General features: G+C 35.1%; 1 protein-coding gene across 1 annotated transcript; it reads right to left on the bottom strand.

Moving 5' to 3' along the window:
• Nucleotides 1-16,018: 16,018 nt before the first annotated feature.
• On the bottom strand, nt 16,019-21,801 carry LOC131034337 (F-box/kelch-repeat protein At2g44130-like). Its single transcript, XM_057965814.2, has 2 exons — nt 21,744-21,801; nt 16,019-16,806 (listed from the first exon to the last, which is right to left on the bottom strand). The coding sequence occupies exons 1-2, from the start codon at nt 21,799-21,801 to the stop codon at nt 16,019-16,021; spliced, it is 846 nt and encodes a 281-aa protein (XP_057821797.2).
• Nucleotides 21,802-22,594: the final 793 nt, after the last annotated feature.

Here is a 22,594-nt window from a genome sequence, read left to right on the forward strand (position 1 = left end):
TGGAATATTAATAATTTGGGTAAGTAAATGGTTGTCAAATGTAAGCTAAAAGATAAGAGTCTTTGTTAGCATTGTCAAAATATGAACAATAAAATTTTTAAACAATTACGACAAGAACAAGAGAGAGAGAGGGAGAACCCTAAGTGATGGAAATATTAGCATGTGAGTAAGAAATAGTGGTGATGAGGGTATAGGTCATTTTGACAAGTATATGGAGATGAAATTGTTGATGCCTTTATTCATTTCACTTCTTCATTTGTGCATTCTAGAAACAAAGGATCAAATGGGGATGCTACATATTGTATGTTTTTGCTAGAGAAGAGTTCAATGCATAGGATTCAAATGAGGTGAAGGTAAAGGATGAATACTTCTTGGGTTTATTATTAAAGGCCAGTATTCTTATGCAACATGATGTGAATGGTGTGCAATGTGTCTTGAGATCTTCTTGCTTATAGAAGCCTCTACCTCCTTTGGAGGTTTCCCACTTGAATCTAATGACCCTTTCCTTATCATTTGTATTAGGGACTAGGATACTTTCAATTGGTAACTAATTTTTGGTGATAATTCTAGCCAATGAAGGAAAAAGAGTAACTTTTGGACATCGTGAAGTTGCATCTGAGATTCTGGTTTAGTAGAAAGGAGACACCCTTTGAGTTGATTCAACCCTCTAACTTGGTTGTTTCTAGTTTTGTGTCTAATGGAGTATATCATGCTCTTAAGAGGGGTTTTCTCTTGTCCCTTCTCAAGACCCCTTAGGGTTGTGTTACCATTTCCCTTAGTTATCCTATGTTGGAATTTTCTATTGTTGAGGTTATTTGAAATTCTCTTTTGTTTTTTCTACCCATGACTATTACATATGATTCTAATATAAATATTATGACCTAGGCCTCCACTTAGATTACTATTGTGGGATCTCCTTTTTGAACACTATCAGATGCTGAGAGAGGGGGTGAATTAGCATACACTTAAATTTTAATCATATAAGCCTTTACCACATCATATATCTCATTCATCATAAGCACGAAAATAAACAACATAAATAACAAGGAAACCACACAAAACACCAAAATTTTCATGTGGAAAACTCAAAACAAGAAAAAACATGGTGATAATCAAACTCACAATATATGCATAGATATTTACAAGATTTAGGCCATAGGTCATGGAGCTCACTACCCTAAAGAGAACTTACACTAGCAAGGTGTATTGTCTTAGAGCCATATGTACAATGAAGGCTTTTACAATGAAAGATTCCTTCTTTATGACAAGATAGATGAACTTAGAAATGATAACAATATATTGTAAAACAAGAGTATTGTATCTTTTGTAGTACAAATTACAGTTCACACATTGAAATAATCTTCAATTTTATTCTCCTACATATCAAAACTTTTGTATTGCATCACACTAACTTAGCTCAATATCCATCATTACTTACAATGATATTTTTCATTATATATATCATTCACAACCTTGACACCATTAATTAGCTTGGCCTTCAAAGATGTAATAAATACATGTACAAACCATCAACCTCAAAAAAAACTTCAAGAAAAATATAAAATGTAAATGAAACTTTTGAAGGATCACATAATGTTGATCCACCTTTCAAATATATCTAAGATATCTCACATACAAACACACACTTCCACACTAAACAAAATCAATTAGGTTGGCCTTAATTGATAATGCCAATCATGACATTCCCAACCTATTATATAGAACACAAAATATACTTACTAATGATCAATGTGACAACATATCATATTAAGGGACCCAAATTAATTGTTTGCATTACTCCACCAACTAACATGCTGAGGAACACATTCCTCCATAACTGTTACTGAATTGTACTATTGGAACTTAGACATAAGCAATTTTTTTCATAAGTCACCTAAAAGCCAATATATAAATAGAGTATACATCTATGAATACTTTCCTAAAACTGCATAGCCATAAATATACTCATCACGTTCTAGACCAAGAAAAGATATGATAGAATGTTCATAAGAATAGTTAGACAATATTGAAACACAACATAGGTGTGCTTAGAAAATTAATAGAGCTCTAAAAAAACTTCAACATATCATTATATATTCTTAAAAAATATTTGTGAATACCTTCCTGTAGCATCCTAAAATTGCGACACTTGCAATTTCGACTGCATTTGGGTCTTCACGATGGTGGCGCAACGTTGAACCTGAATGAAGACCCCAAAACCTGTTTACAACACCAAAAATTGCATTTTTCTGCACCCTGGCCTAATCCCTCCTTGCACCCTGCTGTCCCGGGAGGTGGGACCATGGCGCCTAGCACCTTGGTCCTTCAGGACTAGGGCACCCAGCGCCCTGGTCCTTGGCCCTATTTTGGGCCCGGTCTCTTTTGGGCATCGGGTCTTTAAGTTTGCAATTCGGGAAATAATGTTTCCTAGTCGGCCTAAGGTCGGAAAAATCAGTCTATTAGCCCTAATTGACAAGTATATAAACTACATTTCCCCTCCCATTTGAGGAAGGTAAAGAAAGAGTAAGAAAATGAGCAAGAACAAGATGCGGAAGCGATATTCAAACATTCAAGCATTCAAGCATTCAAGCATTCCTTCAAGCAATTGAGCATTCTAAGTCTCCATTCAAGGCTAGGTGTTGCATTCAAGACAAGGATTCAACCATTGAAGAGGAGATCACTTACAACATACAAAATACAACATTCATTACACCTTCGCATGTAAGAATACAAACATTCTTACAACAAGGTATCAGTACTTGTTTACATTACAAACATTTACTTTTACAACATTCTCATTTCTTGGTTAATTCCAAAACTGGGGTTTGACCTAAAGGCAAACCCCTCATCCCTAACCCCCCAATCATCCTCTCTTTTCTGTGTGTAGGTTGCAGGTACGCGGCTGTAATTGAAGATCTGAAATCCTTGTGCAGAGACGAACAGATCCCCCTTTGTTTCGCGGATTTTTCGGAGGACCGTGTGCATGCCGGGCGCCATCGTCCCATCAACTTTCGCTCAAATTTGCAGAACAGCACCGTCTTGACATTTTACTGCTAATTCCAGGTCCGCAGCTTCATCCCATATCCCTATCTCTGTTTATAAGCGAATCTTTCCTACTTTACATGCATTCCTAGTTCAATCTTTCTATCTACATTCTTTACAAGAGAGGGTATCCTTGATGTCACAACCCTTGAAACTCATTTAGAATCCAATCTTGCATTGTATGGGATTGGATCTTGTGGGTTTCAACCCCTCTTTTGAATGTAAAGTCTCTCCTAAGTGAAAACCATCAACCCTAGTGACTCTCCCTTCTCTCTCCTTGGAGATTGGGGAGGGGAGAACAACTAGGGTTTGATTTTTCCGCTTTACATTTTGGTGAACCCGACATGAACATCCTAATTCTGATTATTCATGGTTAGATCTGAAAATTTTGCTTCCTTAATTACATTTCCATGTTTGATCTTTTGCAAATTTTAGAGGCTAATTGCATAAAAACCCTAAAATTTTCTTTTTAGTAATTGAGCTTGTGGAATGTTTAATTGTTAATGTTTGTTTCAGATTTACCCTTCTATTGTAAATTATCAATTCATATTTGTGCTTTAATTCTGAAAATTAAGTGGTTAAATGTCAAAACCCTAATTTTTAAGACCTTCTTGATTCAACCTTTGACTGATAATTTCACTAATCAAAATACCTCCAAATCGGCTGTAACTTTGGATTCCGCAATAAAATCACAATATCTTTCATCCCTGAAAATTTGGAAAAAAGTTGCGAGGACCGTGTGCAACCCGAGCGCCATCGTCCCCGACATTTTTTCTGAAATTTCGGGAGCTAGATCTTACTATATTTTTCTGCTAAAATCCAGAATTTTGGCTGATTTTATCAATTTTAACACTTTCAAAATTAAAGTCAAAGTTGGTCTAGCGATTGCTTGGATTGAGGCTTCTAATCATTCAAAAATTGTTGAAATTAAAATTCATATCAAAATTGTGTTCCTTACTATCCTAAATCTGAAAAGTGTGTTAGCATTCATTCGAAATTTCAGTGCTTTATTCAAATTTTTACAATTTGTGACTTTTGAAATTAGGTGTTTAATTGCGGCAACCTTGATTTCCACTTTTAAATTCGAATTTTGCATGAAATCGAGTCAACTTTTAAATTTCAAAACTTGCATTGCTTTTGGTATTCCCTCTAAAATCATAAAATTCAAAATTTCAGTTTCCCCCTCTTTTTCAAAATTCAAATTTTACATTTTTCAACAATCTTGGTAGGGTTCAATTTTGAGATTGCGACTTTAATTTGGCCTATCTACAGATCGTAAAATCACTCAATTTTTTCAGATTAGTTTTAAAATCATCATAACTGTCATCCCTGAAAATTTTGAAAAAAGTTGCGAGGATCGTGTGCACTCCGTTCGCCATGGTCCCGGACATTTTTTTTGAAATTTCGGGAGATTGTCCTGATTGCATTTAACAGCTTAAATCTAGGAGATTGGCTGGTTTTATTGAAATTTGCTACCTCTAAAATTCAAAATCTTCTCTCTTTCTTTAGTGCATGAGTTTTACAACAATAAGTCCTACTTACACTATTCCCGTTAGATGAAGCCTTAGAATTAAGTCTTTCCAAGGTGTAATTACTGAGGAGATGGAACCTAATTTGAATGGCCTTTTTAACGAGGACATGGGTAATTCCTCTAATCCTCTTAATGATGAAGAAGCTCTCCATGAGGTTTCTGTAGAACAACTTTCGAAATTGGATAACCAATTTGATGATTTTCGACAATGGATGTCTCAAGAATACCCCGATAGTGAAGCTCTTTCATTAATTGAGGGTCTAAAATGTATGGTTCAAAGTGATAAGAATGGAATTGATATTTTGCGTGGTATTGCACACATTGTGGATTCGAATGTGATGCCGATGAAAAGTTGTGCCGAAACCTTAGGTTATACACAACCTCCTACTCAAGTTAATCATTCTATTCCTTTGACAACTTCTATTGCTAGTATACCTACTTTTACATCAAACATAACGACTACTTCAATACAAGACATTCCACCTATGATCACCAGTCATGGGGGCAATCCCTCTTCTTCAATCAACCCTCTTCCTTCATTCAATCTGACTTCTTCATTCATTCCTTCAATGAGTGTTCCTATTATATCTCCACAAATAAACATGACGCAAGGGGGCAATTCATTTAACCCTTCCATTCCTCCTTGTAGTGTTCCTCCTTTCCAATCATCTCCTATGACTAACTATCATAGTGTCCCACCACCTTACTCTCTACCTTCTTTCAATAACATAACACCTCCATCACAATCTAACACGTCTAATATGAACTATTCGACTAAAGCGACCATTAACAATCTTGCACAAACTATCTCTTCTTTACAGCAACAAATTGCCTCTATGAATCCATCTAAGTTTAGTGTGCCCACATTTGATGTTGCGAGCCCACTTTCTCTTGACATTGTTCAAGCTATCCCCCCTAAACATGTTGAAATTCCGCATTTGGAGCTTTATAATGGTAAGGGTGATCCTCTAACACATGTTAAGACCTTTCAAACAATATGTACTGATTTTGCTTATGACCAAAGGTTGCTTGCAAAACTGTTTACTAGAACATTAAGAGATAAAGCCCTACAATGGTATTGCTCGTTGCCTTCTTATTCTATTACTTCTTTTGATCAACTTGCAAATGCTTTTATTCAACAATTTCAAAACAATATAAGTCCTAAAGTTACTTTGATTGATTTAATGCATTGTAAACAAGGTGTTAAAGAAAAAGCGACTGATTTCATTGGTAGATATAAGCATTTGTATGCTCAAATTTCTTTTCCAGTACCTGACAATGATATTCAAAGAATTTTTATTTCTAATTTACAAAAAGATATTAGAGAAAAACTTCTGTTTTCTGAGTTTACTTCTTTCCAACAGTTGTGCGCAACTCTTCACAATTATCAACTGACTGTGAGTCAAATGGAACAAGCAAATCCTATGGCTCTGAGTGATAAGGGTGATAGTAGTCAACAACCATTTGGGAAGTTTAAACTGAACAGAGAGTCCATTAAATTCAATGAAAACATCATCAACAACAATGTGAATGCGGCATCAGGTGTGCCTCCTATTTCTAAGTTTTTCAAGAAAGAAAGAAAGTTTACTCCTTTGAATGAATCATTGCATAGTATTATGAATAAGTTATTGGAACAAAATGTGCTTACTCTTCCTCCTATAAAGCAAATAGATCCTGCAAAGATTAATTCACCCTATTTTGATAACAAATCTTTTTGTCAATTTCATTGTCATCCTGGGCATGATACTGAAAAATGTTTTGCTTTAAAAGGTAAAATTCAAGATTTGATTGATAATAATACTATCTCTGTTTCTGGTGTGAATGATAAAGGCAATACATCTGTAGCTCCTCCAAACCAAAATCTTAAGATTTTTACTGATCCATTACCTTCTCATACCTCTAATGCGATTGATACTAATGATTCCTCTGTCTCACCTGATGATCTTGTGTCTATGACTCCGAATGTGATTAACTTTGTAGAGCAGCATAAAATCCCTAAAGAACCTTCCATCACCTTTGATTCTAGTGAAACTATCAGGGCACCTGATGGTCCTTTATATATAGTTGCAAAAGTCAAGAATACACCTTGCCGTGGAGTGCTTATTGATCCTTCTTGTATGGTTAATATCATTACTGAAGAATTTCTTTTTACTTTGCAATTGAATCATGTGATCTATGATGAAACAAATGTGGTTGTGAAACTATTTGATGCATTTTCTTCTCCTGCAATTGGTTCTATTAACTACCTATTGAGGTCCATAACAAATCCCTTGATGTGGACTTTGCTATCATTCCATCATCCGAACAATTTTGTGTGAAGCTAGGCTATCCTTGGCTATCTTCCATGAAAGCTATTGCTTCTCCTATTCACAAGTGTTTGAAATTTCCCCATAATGGTGAAGTTGTTACTGTCAATCATAGTCTCTTTAAACCAGTTGAAAGAACTTCTAGCATTCCTATTGATTATTTTTGGCCTAAACAATTCCAATCTCTTCCTTCGCGAAGTGATCATCTTTTCAAATCTTATCAAAAGTGGAAGAAAGATATGATCCTATCTCTAAGTGAACCTAGAACACCCAAACTTGACATTCCTATCGTTCTTGAGAAGGAAGTTCTTCCTTTGAAAGATAAAACTAATGTCTTTCCTCAAGAAGATTCCCAACCCATTCCTATGAATGTGACTACGCCTATATCTAATAAACTTCCTAAAAGTAGACCTATACCTCCTCGTCATAATGGACTTGGTCTCCTTCCTAAACCGAATATTCCTCCCTTATATGGAGCAGTTCCTCCTCCTTCCTCTTATGGAGAGAAGAGACCTTCCTCTTCTCCTATTGTTCAACCTAAGAGACCACAACCTAAACACCCAAGTGAAAAGGATGAGAACATTCCTCCTCCTCAATCTTCTCAACTTCCTACTAAGACTAGACGGAATCGTTCTGCATGTGAACGCTGACGAAAGCGCCGTCTTAGAGCTCAGGCAGCTGCTTCTCAAACTTTGCAATACCCAAAAACACCTTCAGCTAGTATTATTCCATTTTCTCCTCAGCCGACGATTGAGCCGAAATCTCCTAAACATAAGATGCATGATGGTCTTGATCCTGTGCGAGTTAAAGATCCTATTTTTATAAATCTTGATGATGATATAGATGAAAATGTTATTCATGATGAAAATGTTACTCCTATTCATTCTGATAGTGAGTATGAATATGTTGATGTTGATAACCATTTATCTAACGAATTTTCTAAAGCACTTATCCTAGCTCCTAGACAAGAACAACGTGGCTCGGAACATGAACATAGCCCTTGTTTGGATCTTGTGATAGCTCCATCTGCTGTGTTGGATGTTCCTCCTCTAGCGTGTTTCCTACCTTCCTGAAATATTGATTAGCAAGATCGGGGGGTAGATGACGTGCTGGACTAGTTTCATTAGCATAGTAGACTCTCTCCTCCTCTCTTGATCTCTTTTGTTACTTCTTCTATGTGTTATTCTCATTCTTCTATTTGTTGTCCTTAGTGTTGTCTACTTGAGGACGATGCAAAACATTGAGATCTCTTTTGGTCTCTCTCATGTTGACTCAAAAGACACATGTGTTCCCTTCTTCTAGGTGACCTTCCTTGATTGGGGAATGAAGAACAATTATGCATACATACATATGATATACATGAATTATCATACAACATACTGACCTCGAGGAAAGAGAAGTCACCTTGTGCTTTGTGTTTTGTGTCTATTATCCTTGGGCTTATCTCACACTTGGGGGCTAAATCCTTGTGATAACGTGCTCCTTTCTCATTTCTTATATGTATCACTACCTTAAAGCAATCACCCCCAGTGAGGCATGTGCGATCGCTTTAACGTAGGGGGGCATACATCCCGTTCATATCTTTTCAAGATACTTGAAAATTTCTTGACAAATTTAGCTTTGCCTTGAAAATTTCTTGACAAATTTAGCTTTGCCTTGAAAATTTTTGATATCTTTCTTGCATGACTCATAGTGAGGGAACCTTACTACTGACAGTCATGGTTCTCCCTCATGATCTTCCCTTTTACTTTGTCAATTGAAGTCGTAAGATCCTTAGTCCACTGGGGGCTTGGTGTATCTTGCCTCCTTGACGTGGTGAAAGTTTTTCAATGTTGTTTCCTTGTAATTTACCGAAAGTATGAGCGTACGCTTATACTCCCGCTAAAGTGGGGGCTAAATGTAGCATCCTAAAATTGTGACACTTGCAATTTCGACTGCATTTGGGTCTTCACGATGGCGGCGCAACGTTGAACCTGAATGAAGACCCCGAAACCTGTTTACAACACCAAAAACTGCATTTTTCTGCACCCTGGCCTAATCCCTCCTTGCACCCTGCTGTCCCGAGAGGTGGGACCATGGCGTCTAGCGCACTGGTCCTTCAGGACTAGGGTTCCCAGCGCCTTGGTCCCCCAGGACCATGGCGCCCAGCGCCTTGGTCCCTGGCCCTATTTTGGGCCCGGTCTCTTTTGGGCATCGGGTCTTTAAGTTTGCAATTCGGGAAATAATGTTTCCTGGTCGGCCTAAGGTCGGAAAAATCAGTCTATCAGCCCTAATTGACAAGTATATAAACTAAATTTCCCCTCCCATTTGAGGAAGGTAAAGAAAGAGGAAGAAAATGAGCAAGAACAAGACGCAGAAGCGATATTCAAACATTCAAGCATTCCTTCAAGCAATTGAGCATTCTAAGTCTCCATTCAAGGTTAGGTGTTGCATTCAAGACAAGGATTCAACCATTGAAGAGGAGATCACTTACAACATACAAAATACAACATTCATTACACCTTCGCATGTAAGAATACAAACATTCTTACAACAAGGTATCAATACTTGTTTACATTACAAACATTTACATTTACAACATTCTCATTTCTTGGTTAATTCCAAAACTGGGGTTTGACCTAAAGGCAAACCCCTCATCCCTAACCCCCCAATCGTCCTCTCTTTTCTGTGTGTAGGTTGCAGGTACGCGGCTGTAATTGAAGATCTGGAATCCTTGTGCAGAGATGAACAGATCCCCCTTCGTTTCGCAGATTTTTCGGAGGACCGTGTGCATGCTGGGCGCCATCGTCTCGTCAACTTTCACTCAAATTTGTAGAACAGCACCGTCTCGACATTTTACTGCTAATTCCAGGTCTGCAGCTTCATCCCATATCCCTATCTCTGTTTATAAGCAAATCTTTCCTACTTTAAATGCATTCCTAGTTCAATCTTTCTATCTACATTCTTTACAAAAGAGGGTATCCTTGATGTCACAACCCTTGAAACTCATTTAGAATCCAATCTTGCATTGTGTGGGATTGGATCTTGTGGGTTTCAACCCCTCTTTTGAATGTAAAGTCTCTCCTAAGTGAAAACCATCTACCCTAGTGACTCTCCCTTCTCTCTCCTTGGAGATTGGGGAAGGGAGAACAACTAGGGTTCGATTTTTCCGCTTTACACTTCCATCCATCCACACAACTCATGTATAACCTTATCTCAATTGCATAACTAAAAACCATTTCCAGACCGAAGGAATGGTTAAGGTATCCCTTTTGGACCAACAAGTTTGACATTAATGACATCCAAAAGTTATATTTGCGATAATCTCCCCCTTTGTCATTCATGGCAAACAAAAATGCTTCTATCTTATCTTTAAAATTTCTCCCTCTTTGGCATCAAGGGAAAAAGGTTATAATAGTAGAACCAGTACATTGTACACAACTTCCCCTATCTCTTTTGGACCTCATGATGATTTCCTATGTACTTATTACCTACCAAAAAAATATCCCTATGTACAAGATCATCAACACTTTATTGGATTCCATTCTAAGTACTTTCCTTACTTTGTTGAGCCAAAGAAATGATGTCTCTAAGAATAAGCTTAAGTTGTTCCAAATCGGAACTCTAGTCAACACCTACAAAAATTAGGATATTGAGATGACTCTACATCCTTATGATACATTCTTCTACTTCATCATGACTCCTCAGAAGAATTATAGATGCACTCAATGCTTAAGAATCTTTCAAAAATTTCACCATATTAGTGAGATGCATATCCAGAATATCTCTTAAATGATTGAAATCTCTCTTAATGTACTCTTAGATCTACCAACTTATTTAAATTTGAGTATAGATCCTCCAACTCAAGTGGGTTTTTTCTATATATTATTTTCAAAAAAAAAAAACCTTGTTGGGTTTTGTAATCTTGGTGGTCTCACTGCTTGTGAGTTACCCCCTTTTTTGTACCTGTGTGATAGTTATATAATGGCTAAGGCCTCTCCAATTTTATCTAATCAGAACAATTGAAATAAATAATAATAATTTTAAAATCAATATAAAATAAATAATATTCTCAAATATAAAAAATAAAATCCATCCTTCTCATTTAAGTTATAAATTTTCAATAAGATAGTATATAGTTTTACATACTCTGTTTTAAACAATTCAATAAGACCATATTCTATATATGATTCCATAAGACCATATTCTTTAAAAAATTCTCATCATGTGAGCTTTTACCCTAAAAGAATTCTCATGTCCTCAAACTATTGGAGGTTGTTAAACTACCAAATTATTCGTGGGTTGGAGCTATTGTCAATGAAATCACATCTCCTCAAATCATTTTGAATTTATTAATAGTCTCACCTATGAAAGAAGATATATTTTAACTGAATCTACCTCTGAAGTGTTGTCTCCATTATCAATATTCTACAGTCATCATTTTGAGACCATAGAATCACCCAGATTATGCATAAACCTTTTGCAAGTTGTGAGCTCATGGGAAAACATGAGGAAAGAAAGCTATCATATTAAGGGCCTCAACTGATAATACCAATCATGAAAATCCTAACCTATAATGTAGACTACCAAATATACTTACAAATGATCAATGCAGCAACATATCACATTAAGGGACTCGAATCAATTGTTTGCATCACTCCACCGACTAACAAGATGAGGAACGTATTCCTCGATAACTTTTTATTGAATTGTACTACTAGAACTCAAACATAAGATTCTCATAAGTCACCTAAAAGCTAATATATAAATAAAGTATACACCCATGAATACTTTCCAGAAATTGCATAGCCATCATGTTCTAGACTGAGAAAAGATATGACAAAATGTTCACAAGAATAGCTAGCCAATATTGAAACACAAAATTGGTGTGCTTAGAACATTGATAGAGTTCCAAAAACACTTCAACACATCACTGTATACTAATTAAAACATCTGTGAATACCTTACATCCATCCACACAACTCAGGTACAACCTTATCTAAGATGCATAACTTAAAACCATTTCGAACCATAACTTAAATTTGTGATAATCTCCCACTTTCTCATTCATGGCAAACAAAATTAATTCTATCTTATCTTTAAAAATTTCTCCCTCTTTAATTGGAAGGACAAAAGTTGTAAGAGTAGAACTAGTACACTATACACAACTCCCCCCATCTCTTAGGACCTCATGAAGATTTCCTATGTACTCAATACCCCCTGAAAAAAAGTTCCCCATGTTCAAGATCATCAACACTTTACTGGATTCCATTCTAGGTACTTCCTTCATTTTGCTAAGCCAAAGAAATGATGTCTCTATGAGTAACCTTCAATTATTCCCAACCAAAACTCTAGTCAACTCCTACATAAATTAGGATATTGAACTGATTCTCCATCTTTAAAATACATTCTTCTTCTTCATCGTGAATGCTCAGAACAACTATATATGCACTCATACTCAATGCCTGAGAAACTTTCAAACTTTCATCATATTAGTGGGATACATATCAACAATAACTCTAAGCTAACCAGAATCTCTCTTAATGTGTTCTCTCTGATCTACCAACTTATTTAATTTTGAGTATAAGCCCTCCAACTCTAGCTAGTTTTTACTATAAACTCTTTTCCAAAAAATATTTTTCCTTTTTTGATTTTGTTTTCTTAAGTTACCCTTTTTTGTGTACTTGTCTGACGGTTATATAATAATTAAGGCCTCTCACAATTTCTATCTAATCAAAACAATTGAAATAAATAATAATTTTAAAATCAAAATAAACTAAATAAATAACTTTAAAAAATTGTTTTCTAAAATATAAAAAACAAAATCCTTCATTTCATTAAAATTATAAATTTTCAATTCAAAAATATGTAGTTTTACATACTATGTTTTAACAATTCAATAAGACCATATTCTTTAAATAATAAGACGATACTATGTTGTTAAATTACCAAATCACTGGTGGGTTTAAGTCGTCGTCAATTAAATCACATGATCTCCCTAAGTCATTTTGAATCCTCGTAGTGTCACCTGTTAAATGAGATATATTTGACCTGAGACCATATCAATATTCTACAGTCATCATTCTGAGACCATAGGATCACATGGGAAAACATGAGCAAGTACTAGCAGGTCAAGGAAAGAAAGCTATAGATGCCTGGCCTGTAGAAGTCATGCCTACTATAGAGGATATTGCCAGTGCATCTTGTGCTATACTTGGATGATGTCCAACATGAATGAATGGAGTTGTAAAGTATAAGGATATATTCTAATAGAGGCGTGAGAGTAGGTGCTACCAAGGTTTATCCAAGAGACTTTAATTAAAGGAACTTGGGACTTTAATGCACAATTGCTATAACCCGCCAAAGAAGTTTGGAGAATAGCAAGATATTCTGCAACCATTTGGCGAGTCGCTGAACATACAAGGGAAAATTTTGTAGTTAATTATTTAATCTACAATCGTTTGTAGGGATCAAACGCATTACAGAATACTCAATTTGTTATATTTATTTTATTTTGGGTACTTATTGGGCCATTCTCTATCTGAAATAAAATATATATACAAGCGTTTGTATACTGAAATTTTCTTTTCAAGATTTATCAGTAATTCACGATGTCATATGCAAGCAAATAAATGACTGCAATAACAATTTTAAAAGGTCAAATGGAAAAGTACAATTACTCATAGATCAGAATTCAATTTTGATATTAATTTTATATTTTTGTAATCATAATAGATTTTAGAGAGTTTAAAGAATAGTTTCTTTAACTTGTCTAAATTTTACCACATTTAATTGATAACTTTTAAGCTTTTTGAATTTCCTTTTTAGCAGTCACCATTATATTATTGTAGTTTTAGTAGAGAGTAAGAGCAAGTAATGTTGATGAAAGATAAACATTAAAAAAATATCATCTGTAAAATGCAATTGATACTTTTAACCTTTATATATTTCAATTATCAATGACAATGAATATTTTAGAGTTCTCCAAATTTAGTTGCTAAACATTTATTTTGATTTCTATCCTCTTACTAATATCCTACAAGATTTCTGAATGTCCTAAGCTTAATTAGACATTATATTAATACAAAAATCTAATAAGAAAAGTACAATCAATAATGAATGAAGAGAAGGTGGCACAAGAATTGCATACAAGGTTGGACCTTACACCATCAATCTTTTCTCGGTATATTTTTCATTTATTCAAATTATTTAATGGCCCTTCAAAGTGTGTAGGTCATAGAGGCACTAAAAGACAGTAATAAATAGATCTCAAAATTACAATACATCTTTAAATAAATTCATTAACATTACTTTATTATATTTATATGAGATTTGAAATAGAAAAAAGTTTATACTAGTTAAATAAAAAAACAAAAAGTTATAAAACATTCCTCAAATTGCGTTGTCGCTCTTTATAAAAGTATGCGCAGCTGAGTAGAGCGTTGCAGCTCTTGGAGACAGCTGCAACCTTTGCCAAGCATTGAATCCCTAAATCTTTTTAAGGCCCAGAATTATTTCCATTGCAATACAAGTCTCTTATTGCACACACATTTTTATTACGTCTTCAAAGCAACATTTTGCTTTATGAAAAGTTGTACCCTTTTTTATGGAAGATTATTGTAGTTTCAAACAACAATATATTCGTTTACATAATTATTTAAATCACCTATTATCGACCAGAGATTTTATTTTCTATATAATTTTAAGACTTTAGTTTTTAGGAATATATATATATATGGGGCAACCCACCGAAATGTTGTGTCACGCTGGATATACTCGATATAATTTCTCAAAAATTTTGCTCTCTAATTGCCAGTAATGGTTTTCAGCAATTTCTCTATTAAAGTGCATTTCTTGATAATTATTTTTAATTTGTAATTGGCTACTTTGCTTTTCTTGATTCAATTAAAGTGCATTTCTTGATAATTATTTTTAATTTGTGATTGGCTACTTTGCTTTTCCCTGAATGTTTTTTTCCTTTTCCCATTTAAAAAAATTCTTCTGCGAAGGCAATTATTTAGCAATTTTCCTTACTTAGGCCACATGGCTCATGCATGCACTCGATGGTTTTCGTGGCGTTTTGCAGAGAAGTAAATGTGCCCACTGTAGTATTATTTCCGTTAGGCTCATATGAAATTATTATGCGTAGGAGTCTTCTAGCTGAGGGGTAAAAGGCCAAACACACTTTCATTTCTGTATTGAGGGTGGAGGCCAATAGATTCCTAAGATAGATTCATAGAATTGACAAAGAAGGGTGATCGGCTTGACTGAAGAAGTCACCATAAGCATCAGTTTGGCTAAAAGAAGAAGGGTATGTAGCGACTTCTCTGCTAGCACCTGTGTAGATGAAATTAACTAATTTTATTTTACCTGTTACACTTGTATTTGGAAATTTCTAAAGCCTTTTCAACAAATACATTGTGAGCATATCAGCACCCATTGTAAGCGTTTGACCACATTTCATTGATACAATTTGGTGCAAGTATTCATGTATAACACAACTAGTGTCCCCATAACTCTGATTACCATTTTGCTGGCAAATCACCTCTTGTCTATGCTTCCACAATTTTCATAACTAAATATCCACGTACCCTTCGTAAACCTTTAAATTTTGCATAGCAATTTAAGCGCAAATTTTCTTAATAGTGTTCTTTGAAGAGTACTCAAAACAACATTCATTGTTTTGTTTCCACAAATTTAATCTACATGAGAGTTTGTCCAGTTTATCATCAAATCGTTCCTTTTTCATTCCATTACGTATTAGGAATTGATATTGAGCATTGAAAATCGATTAATACACTAGGTAATTGTTAGAGATTCTACCAAAAAAAATATTATTAGAGCCATTATAAGATAATTGTTTGGCAATCTTCTTTTGCAAAGATTCAACCTGAATGTCTAAATATATGGTCGATTACTTCTCATGATATTATTATTTCTCACCTTGCCAAAAAATTGAGTTTCCTATGGTGAATATGTCTAGCCAAACAAACAAGATTTGTGACGAGTCTCTGCAGGGATCTTTAAATAATCTTCATATACTCTCATAGAGATTATATCAGCTGAAGTCGTATCGTCCCCAAGCAGAAACTTCGCCTGGTCGCACTACTCGTTGCCGGTGTTCATAAGCTGCAATAGTAGTAGGATTATTTTCTCTTCACTATATCATTAGTATCCTCCCAAATTCTTGTAAATAAAACATCATATCCTGAAGAGCATCTACGCAGCTGTTAACATAGTGAGCATTAGGCTCGCCATTTATATTTCTCCATAGCCTAGTGTGAGGATCGTAAACTTGTGCGCTTTCGCTTTGCTGGTGGAGAACTACATAAAACTTACCATCAAGAAAAACACCAGCGCATAAATCAAGCAGCGGATCAGAATTCATAGGAGGAAGAGAGTTCCATTTGTTTTCCTCTACATTGTAAACAAAAGCTTCTAGTTGATAGGGACTCCGTTCTTCTGTGTAAGGGCCGTTGTAACCTCCGCCAATATAGACGAGTCCTTCAGTTGGTGACGCTGCACATGCGAATTCAAATCGATTGCGTGGCATGTCGGCGCCCAGCCGCCATTTGCGAGATAAGAAATCAAATATCAACACAACTTCTATATCGGTGCGCCTGTTGAACAGCCCCACCACAACCAACTGATGTTTCGATCTAACGAACACGCATTGATGATATTCTGTGTAATCTAGTTCAAATTCTTCTAGGATTTCAGGCAGTATTTCCCACCAGTGCCCAATCGGGTAGTAAATCATTACATTGAAATCGGTTTCAGTTAATTCGGTTGGGTTAAGAGAAACTACTCCCTGCTCGCACTCGCCATTGCGCTGTCGCTCTTTATAAAAGTGTGAGCAGCTGAGTAGAGCGTTCCAGCTCTTGGAGACAGCGCTAAGTTTGCGGTGGAATCTGTAGGGAACCTTTGCCAAGCATTGAATCCCTAAATCTTTTTCAAGGCCCGGAATTATTTACATTGCGATACAAGTCTCTGCATTGCACATACATTTTTATTTCAATCCCTACATATATATATGTAACCAGAGCGACGTTTACATAAATTAATAGGTTCTAATGTCTAGCCGACTTGCAATTTATGACTTCTCCTTATCACATGTTATGTCATTTAAAAATCGAATTGCCTCCTTGGAGTAGTATAAACAAACATAAAATCTAGTTAGAACAACAATAAAAAAAATTAGATATCATTCGATTTGAACAAGATGTAAAGAACAAATATATGTAAAAGAAATGCAAATATAATTTATGAAGAAAGTGTATCAACGATGAAGTGAATGAAATATAAGATTTTTCAAGAGTTAGAAGAGGAGAGATGAAGATACAAAGATATATAAGGTGAATTTCGAAGGAAGCCCTGTAATGATATTCATGATAATCTGAGAAAAATTAGAGAAAAATTAGAGAAAAATTATAGTGGAATCATTTTGAAGGAGGACATTAATGAAAATGCTATAACTTGATTTAGGGAAGAAAGCTTAGATGGTGTACCATCCAAGAGCAGAAATCAAAATTTCAAAAAATACTAACCACAAGGATGATAATTATAAAATACCATTTAACGTAGTTAACCAAAAATGCATTAATTTTTTTGTATTTTGTATTGTAACATTATTAGTGTAATGGACATGGACGTACTTCCCACATGCATCAAAAAATATCTCAAGAAATTTGTCATTGCTTGAAAATGGTAGCCAAAAAGTCAAAAGGTTCTTTCTTGTCAAAAACACTCATTTGATTAAAAACAAATCCAAAATAGATCATTATAACCATGGGCTCTCTTTAGATATCTTCTTTTGTAGTCACTAAGAGATGAGTCAACTGTTAAAATCATTTTCTTTGGGTCTTCTATCAAGTGAAGCCTTCCATATATCTTGCTTAGGAAAAAGATAGAAAAAAATTAAATAAGCATATAGATAAAGTACTATAAATTGTACAAATTTAAAGAGAAATTGTAAGTAACCCTTATTGTATATATGCACGACATTTATTTTGATAAGAAAGTAACCAAGACATTTTTTTTAGATGTCCATATTGAAATTCAAGTATCCAACTATAAAGCTAAAGCTACTAATGTATAGCTAAACATGAAATTTAATTATAAAAGTAGACATTCATATAATGTACTAGATTTGGTATTAAAATTAAAGCAACAATTAATTATCAATACTGAATAGATTAAGATTCATTAGATTTCTAGAGAAAGTATTAATGCATGTTATATGTTTGTGTTCTCTTCCTTGAGTTGATTGCATCCATGTACACTTTAAATTTAACATGGAATTTATACTCAAACAACAATCAGAAATGGGCTAATATTTTAAAAAGAAAATACTTAAATACAAATAGCTTGTTAGCTATTCTGAAAGTAAGAAATCCCCTTAGAGGCTCAACAATATGGAACTACATTCTAGAAAGCAAAGATAAAATAGCAAAATTCATTACTTGCGAAATAGGGAATGGTCAACAGGCCTCTTTTTTGGTTGATTGGACATGGAACAATTATAAAATATTAGAGGAATACCAGGGCATGGAAAAAATTAGAAGGGAGATGTTGTTAAAATGGGGTTCAAAGGTCAAGGATTACGAGGAAGTTTCAATGCATAAGGGACTAACAAGTTGGATATGGAAATCATTCAAAGATCTCCAAGCCCATGAAGATAAAAAAAAATGGACTCAAAGAATTATTGGAAGAAAGATGGCTAATTATCACAAATGAACCAAAGAAAATAAGATGGTGTGGAGCAAAATCGGGCTCCTACAAGGTTAACCTAGGATACAAATTAAAAGATAGGGCACTAGATAAACAAGATTGGCCAATCAAGTTACTGTGGAGTAAGTATTGTCTTCCAAAAGTAGGGGTTTTTGCTTGGTTAGGAATTCAAGGGAAAGTAATTGCCCAAGACCGCTTAAGCAAAATGGGGTATCAAGGAGCAAGTAGATGCACTTTACGCAAAGAGGATAGTGAATCGGTGGATTACCTACTTCTGAAGTGTGATTACTCAATCAAATGTTGGAATGGCATATAGGAAAAGATAGGATTTTATTGCCCAAAACCTCATCATTTGCTAAATTGGTTCTAAATATGTAGTGGAATGGGGAAAACAAGACTCTTTGAATCAATATGGCAGGTCACTCCTTTAGTGGTGATATGGGAACTTTGGAAGGAGAGAAACAAAAGAATCTTTCAGAGCAAGGAAATTCCATTTGATATTTTGATCAGAAAAATAGAGGATTAGATAGTTGAATTAGTGAATATGGCTGCAAGGGACAAAAAGGGGAATGGATTTACAACAAACATGTGGGATGAATGGATTGGTAAGAGATTCAAGGATTTAGTCATTCCCACAATTAACAAGTACGTGGGAGGCAAAGGAGTAAAGAAAGTAGAGAAAACATGAGATGGTCTCCTCCATAAGCGGGGTGGGTTAAAATTAACTTTGATGGGGTGGTAAGAGGGAATCTGAGGTTAGGAGGAATATGATGTATTATACGAAATGAAAAGGGAGAAATTATAACTCAAGAATCAGAACCTATAGGAATGTCAACTAATAATGTGGCAGAATTGAGAGCGGTCCTATTAGGGTTCATATTGGGAATTAGAATTGGTGCAAAGAAAATCCACCTAGAAGGAGACTCTTTAATAACAATTAATGCCATCCGCAACAAAAGAGCACCAAAATGGATTATGACCAAATGGTAGGCACCAATTCAGGAAGTTGTTATGCTATTAGAGGATTTTAGAGTGACTCACATATACAGAGAATGGAATAGGGTAGTAGGTAATCTTGTAAAACTAGCAGCAAATAAGAACTGAAGCCAAGGTTTGCAAACAAATTATAAATATGCATCATGAAGCTCATAGAAGAAAAATTTGAATTTCAAAAGAGAAGAGGAACATGAATGAAAAATGTAAAGAAAATAGTATCCGTTAACGTGCTTCAGAACATAGAGGAATTAGGTGAACGTCTAATAATTCAATAAATGCATAGTAGTTCAGAATGGTAAGGAGATAGGTAATGGTTCATATATTAATAAATATTACTGGACCCTCCAAGCAATGGATTCAAAAAAATTGACATGCAATGGCTAGTAATTAATATTACATGATAGCAATATCAAGGACATCATATGAATGAAGAGTAGTTGGTAACTATCTGGGAAGATAGGAAGGATCCAATTTAAGTATTGAAAAGATAAAAGATGTGATGTTTAATCACTTCTAGCTTGGCTTAGCAAAAACCACTACCATTAATAGAGACTTGATGGAGACCCCAATTCGACTAACACAAGTCAAATGGCCATTTTAGGAGAAATATTGGACAAACGGTTGAATGCCATCCTTAAATAGGAGTGCCCACTTGTTCTCCATGCCATTAAGGTGATTCTAGGGGAAGAATACTTGATGATAGACTATAGGGATCATGTGAACTCGGATATTTCCTCAATGTTTCTTGCATTAGCATTAGATAGAGGATTAAGAAAGGAAAATGAGAGGGATTTAACAAAGGCCTTGTTTAAAGATCAATTTCTGGGAGGCATGGATCAAATGTTGAGGAACATAAAAGAAAACTAAATCTTGTTTCCAAAAGATTATGACAAAAAAGATGAAGAAGTAGAAAAAATTCCAATAATCATGTTGGATAATGAAATGGAGTATTAGGACAACAAGGAAAGGACAGTGAGGTGTTTAAACTTTCTCCTAAACTGGATTAATATGGTAATCAATCTAGAACCCATGTGGATAGAAAACTTCATGGAATAGGAATGTTTGGAGGTGCAGACTAACAAGAGCGGCTCAGAAGAGGAAGACAATGAGGAAATGGAAGAACAAGGAGAGCATGGAGATGCAGAGTGAAGAAAATGGTAAGAAGGTAGAGGAATGGATGGAGTTTGGAAAGAAGGTAGACCAGAAAGGGGGTTAGAGAACTTAACAAGTGCTTGTTTTGTTACTAAGAAATATTTTAGAAAACGTAGTTAGTAGAAGTAGTATAATAACAACAATAACTAGAATGAGGTATAGATAGTAGAAAGTTTTTTCAGAAGAAGTCTCTACAGGATATGGCAATTTTCGCACTATGAAAATATAATGGGCTTGCAAGCAATTTTGTAATCTAGTGATATAACTTAGAAACAAAAATTAAGATGTCACCCGGTTAAGGGATTTTACAAAAGGACCTATTAAAGTCCACCCGGTTAAGGGATTTTATTGTTGTAGTTATTAGAAAACAACAAAGAGAATGATTTGCTATAATAGCTACTCTTAGCTTTATTAGATCCAATCGAAGCTCTTTGTTTTGACCACTGGTTACACTTGCTCGACACTCTACTAGTGCTCTGCATTTCACTTGCTCTACACTTTACTGGTCCTCTACATTTCACTTGGTCTGCACTCTATTGGTCCTCTGCATTCTTTCTATACTTTTCACACTATCTGAGCTCTGCACACTCTATTCACCACTCTTCTATTCGCTTAGTAGTTCTACACTCTTCTCACCTTGTTGTATCAGCTCTCTTCAAAATTGCACTCTATAATTTTTACAATCAAACTTTTTGGTTTTCGCCAAACACCTTTATACCATGTTTTTCCAACACATACCTATTGATTCCTAAATGAGTTTACACCTAAAACTTGATAGATTTGAAATTTAAATATTCCCTCACTTTCTCTATGCACTCTCCATCAATCCTATCAGTAACTCATCCTTATCTGTCACCCCAACTCATAACTCTACCAACTTCTGGGTTGTGATCTGCCCTTTTAATGCAAACTAGAAAACCCGCACAAATCTCACCTCAAATAGTTGTTAACCACTTTAGACTTCACTAACAGTTTGTTTTGATGATATCTCACCATTACCAACTCACCTTTGGCCATCGCATCCAGCTTACCAGTCACTGTTCCAAGATTCTCAGTGGATAGCATTCTTCAACCTGTATCAGCGGTTCACTGGTGTAACCCTTCATCTTTTTCCACCTATCACTAATCATCAAGTAGACTGATCACCTGTCTATCTAGAGTATTCCAATCATACATAAGACTACTAAACTACACTCTGATTCACCTCTTGTGACCGCATCATCATTTCAACATATGGTCTAAGATACTAATCATAACACCTATCAACTGCTTGACTGACCGGTCAGCTACTCTATTTATCCTTCAACCGATTAGTCTCTGACCAACACACTGCTTAATTATGTCAATAATGCATATTAGGGAAGCACTGAATCCTCCATACTGTTTGTATCCATGAGTGAACCATAGAGGTTTACCGTACCTCCTTACCCATGAGCTTGGACTTATTCACCAGTAAGTGCTGGTCATCAATGGCAATACTAACTGATGAACCGGTTGTGTCAGCACCATCAGTTATGCCAACAATCTCCCCCTTTGAAGGTTGACACTAGTGGACAACACCATAATTATACTTGCAACAATCTCCAATGTACTCTTCAATAGTGACAATCACAACACTGAGCATATTATTAATGCCAACACACAAGATGAAGGTTGACATTAATGACAACACTAAGTCATCAATGAAAAGAACTACATGATACACATGTATGCATAAGAAGTGAACTTAAATACTATATAGACACTTAAGCATCATTTGATAATAGCATGTGACATTGAAGAGAGGTTATCAAGAAGGAGATCTTCCTAACTGAGGAAATATAACATGAAAAATAGTCCAATGGTAACATGTGAAATC

This window comes from Cryptomeria japonica, chromosome 3 (assembly GCF_030272615.1).
Source record: "Cryptomeria japonica chromosome 3, Sugi_1.0, whole genome shotgun sequence".
NCBI classification, from domain to species: Eukaryota; Viridiplantae; Streptophyta; class Pinopsida; order Cupressales; family Cupressaceae; genus Cryptomeria; species Cryptomeria japonica.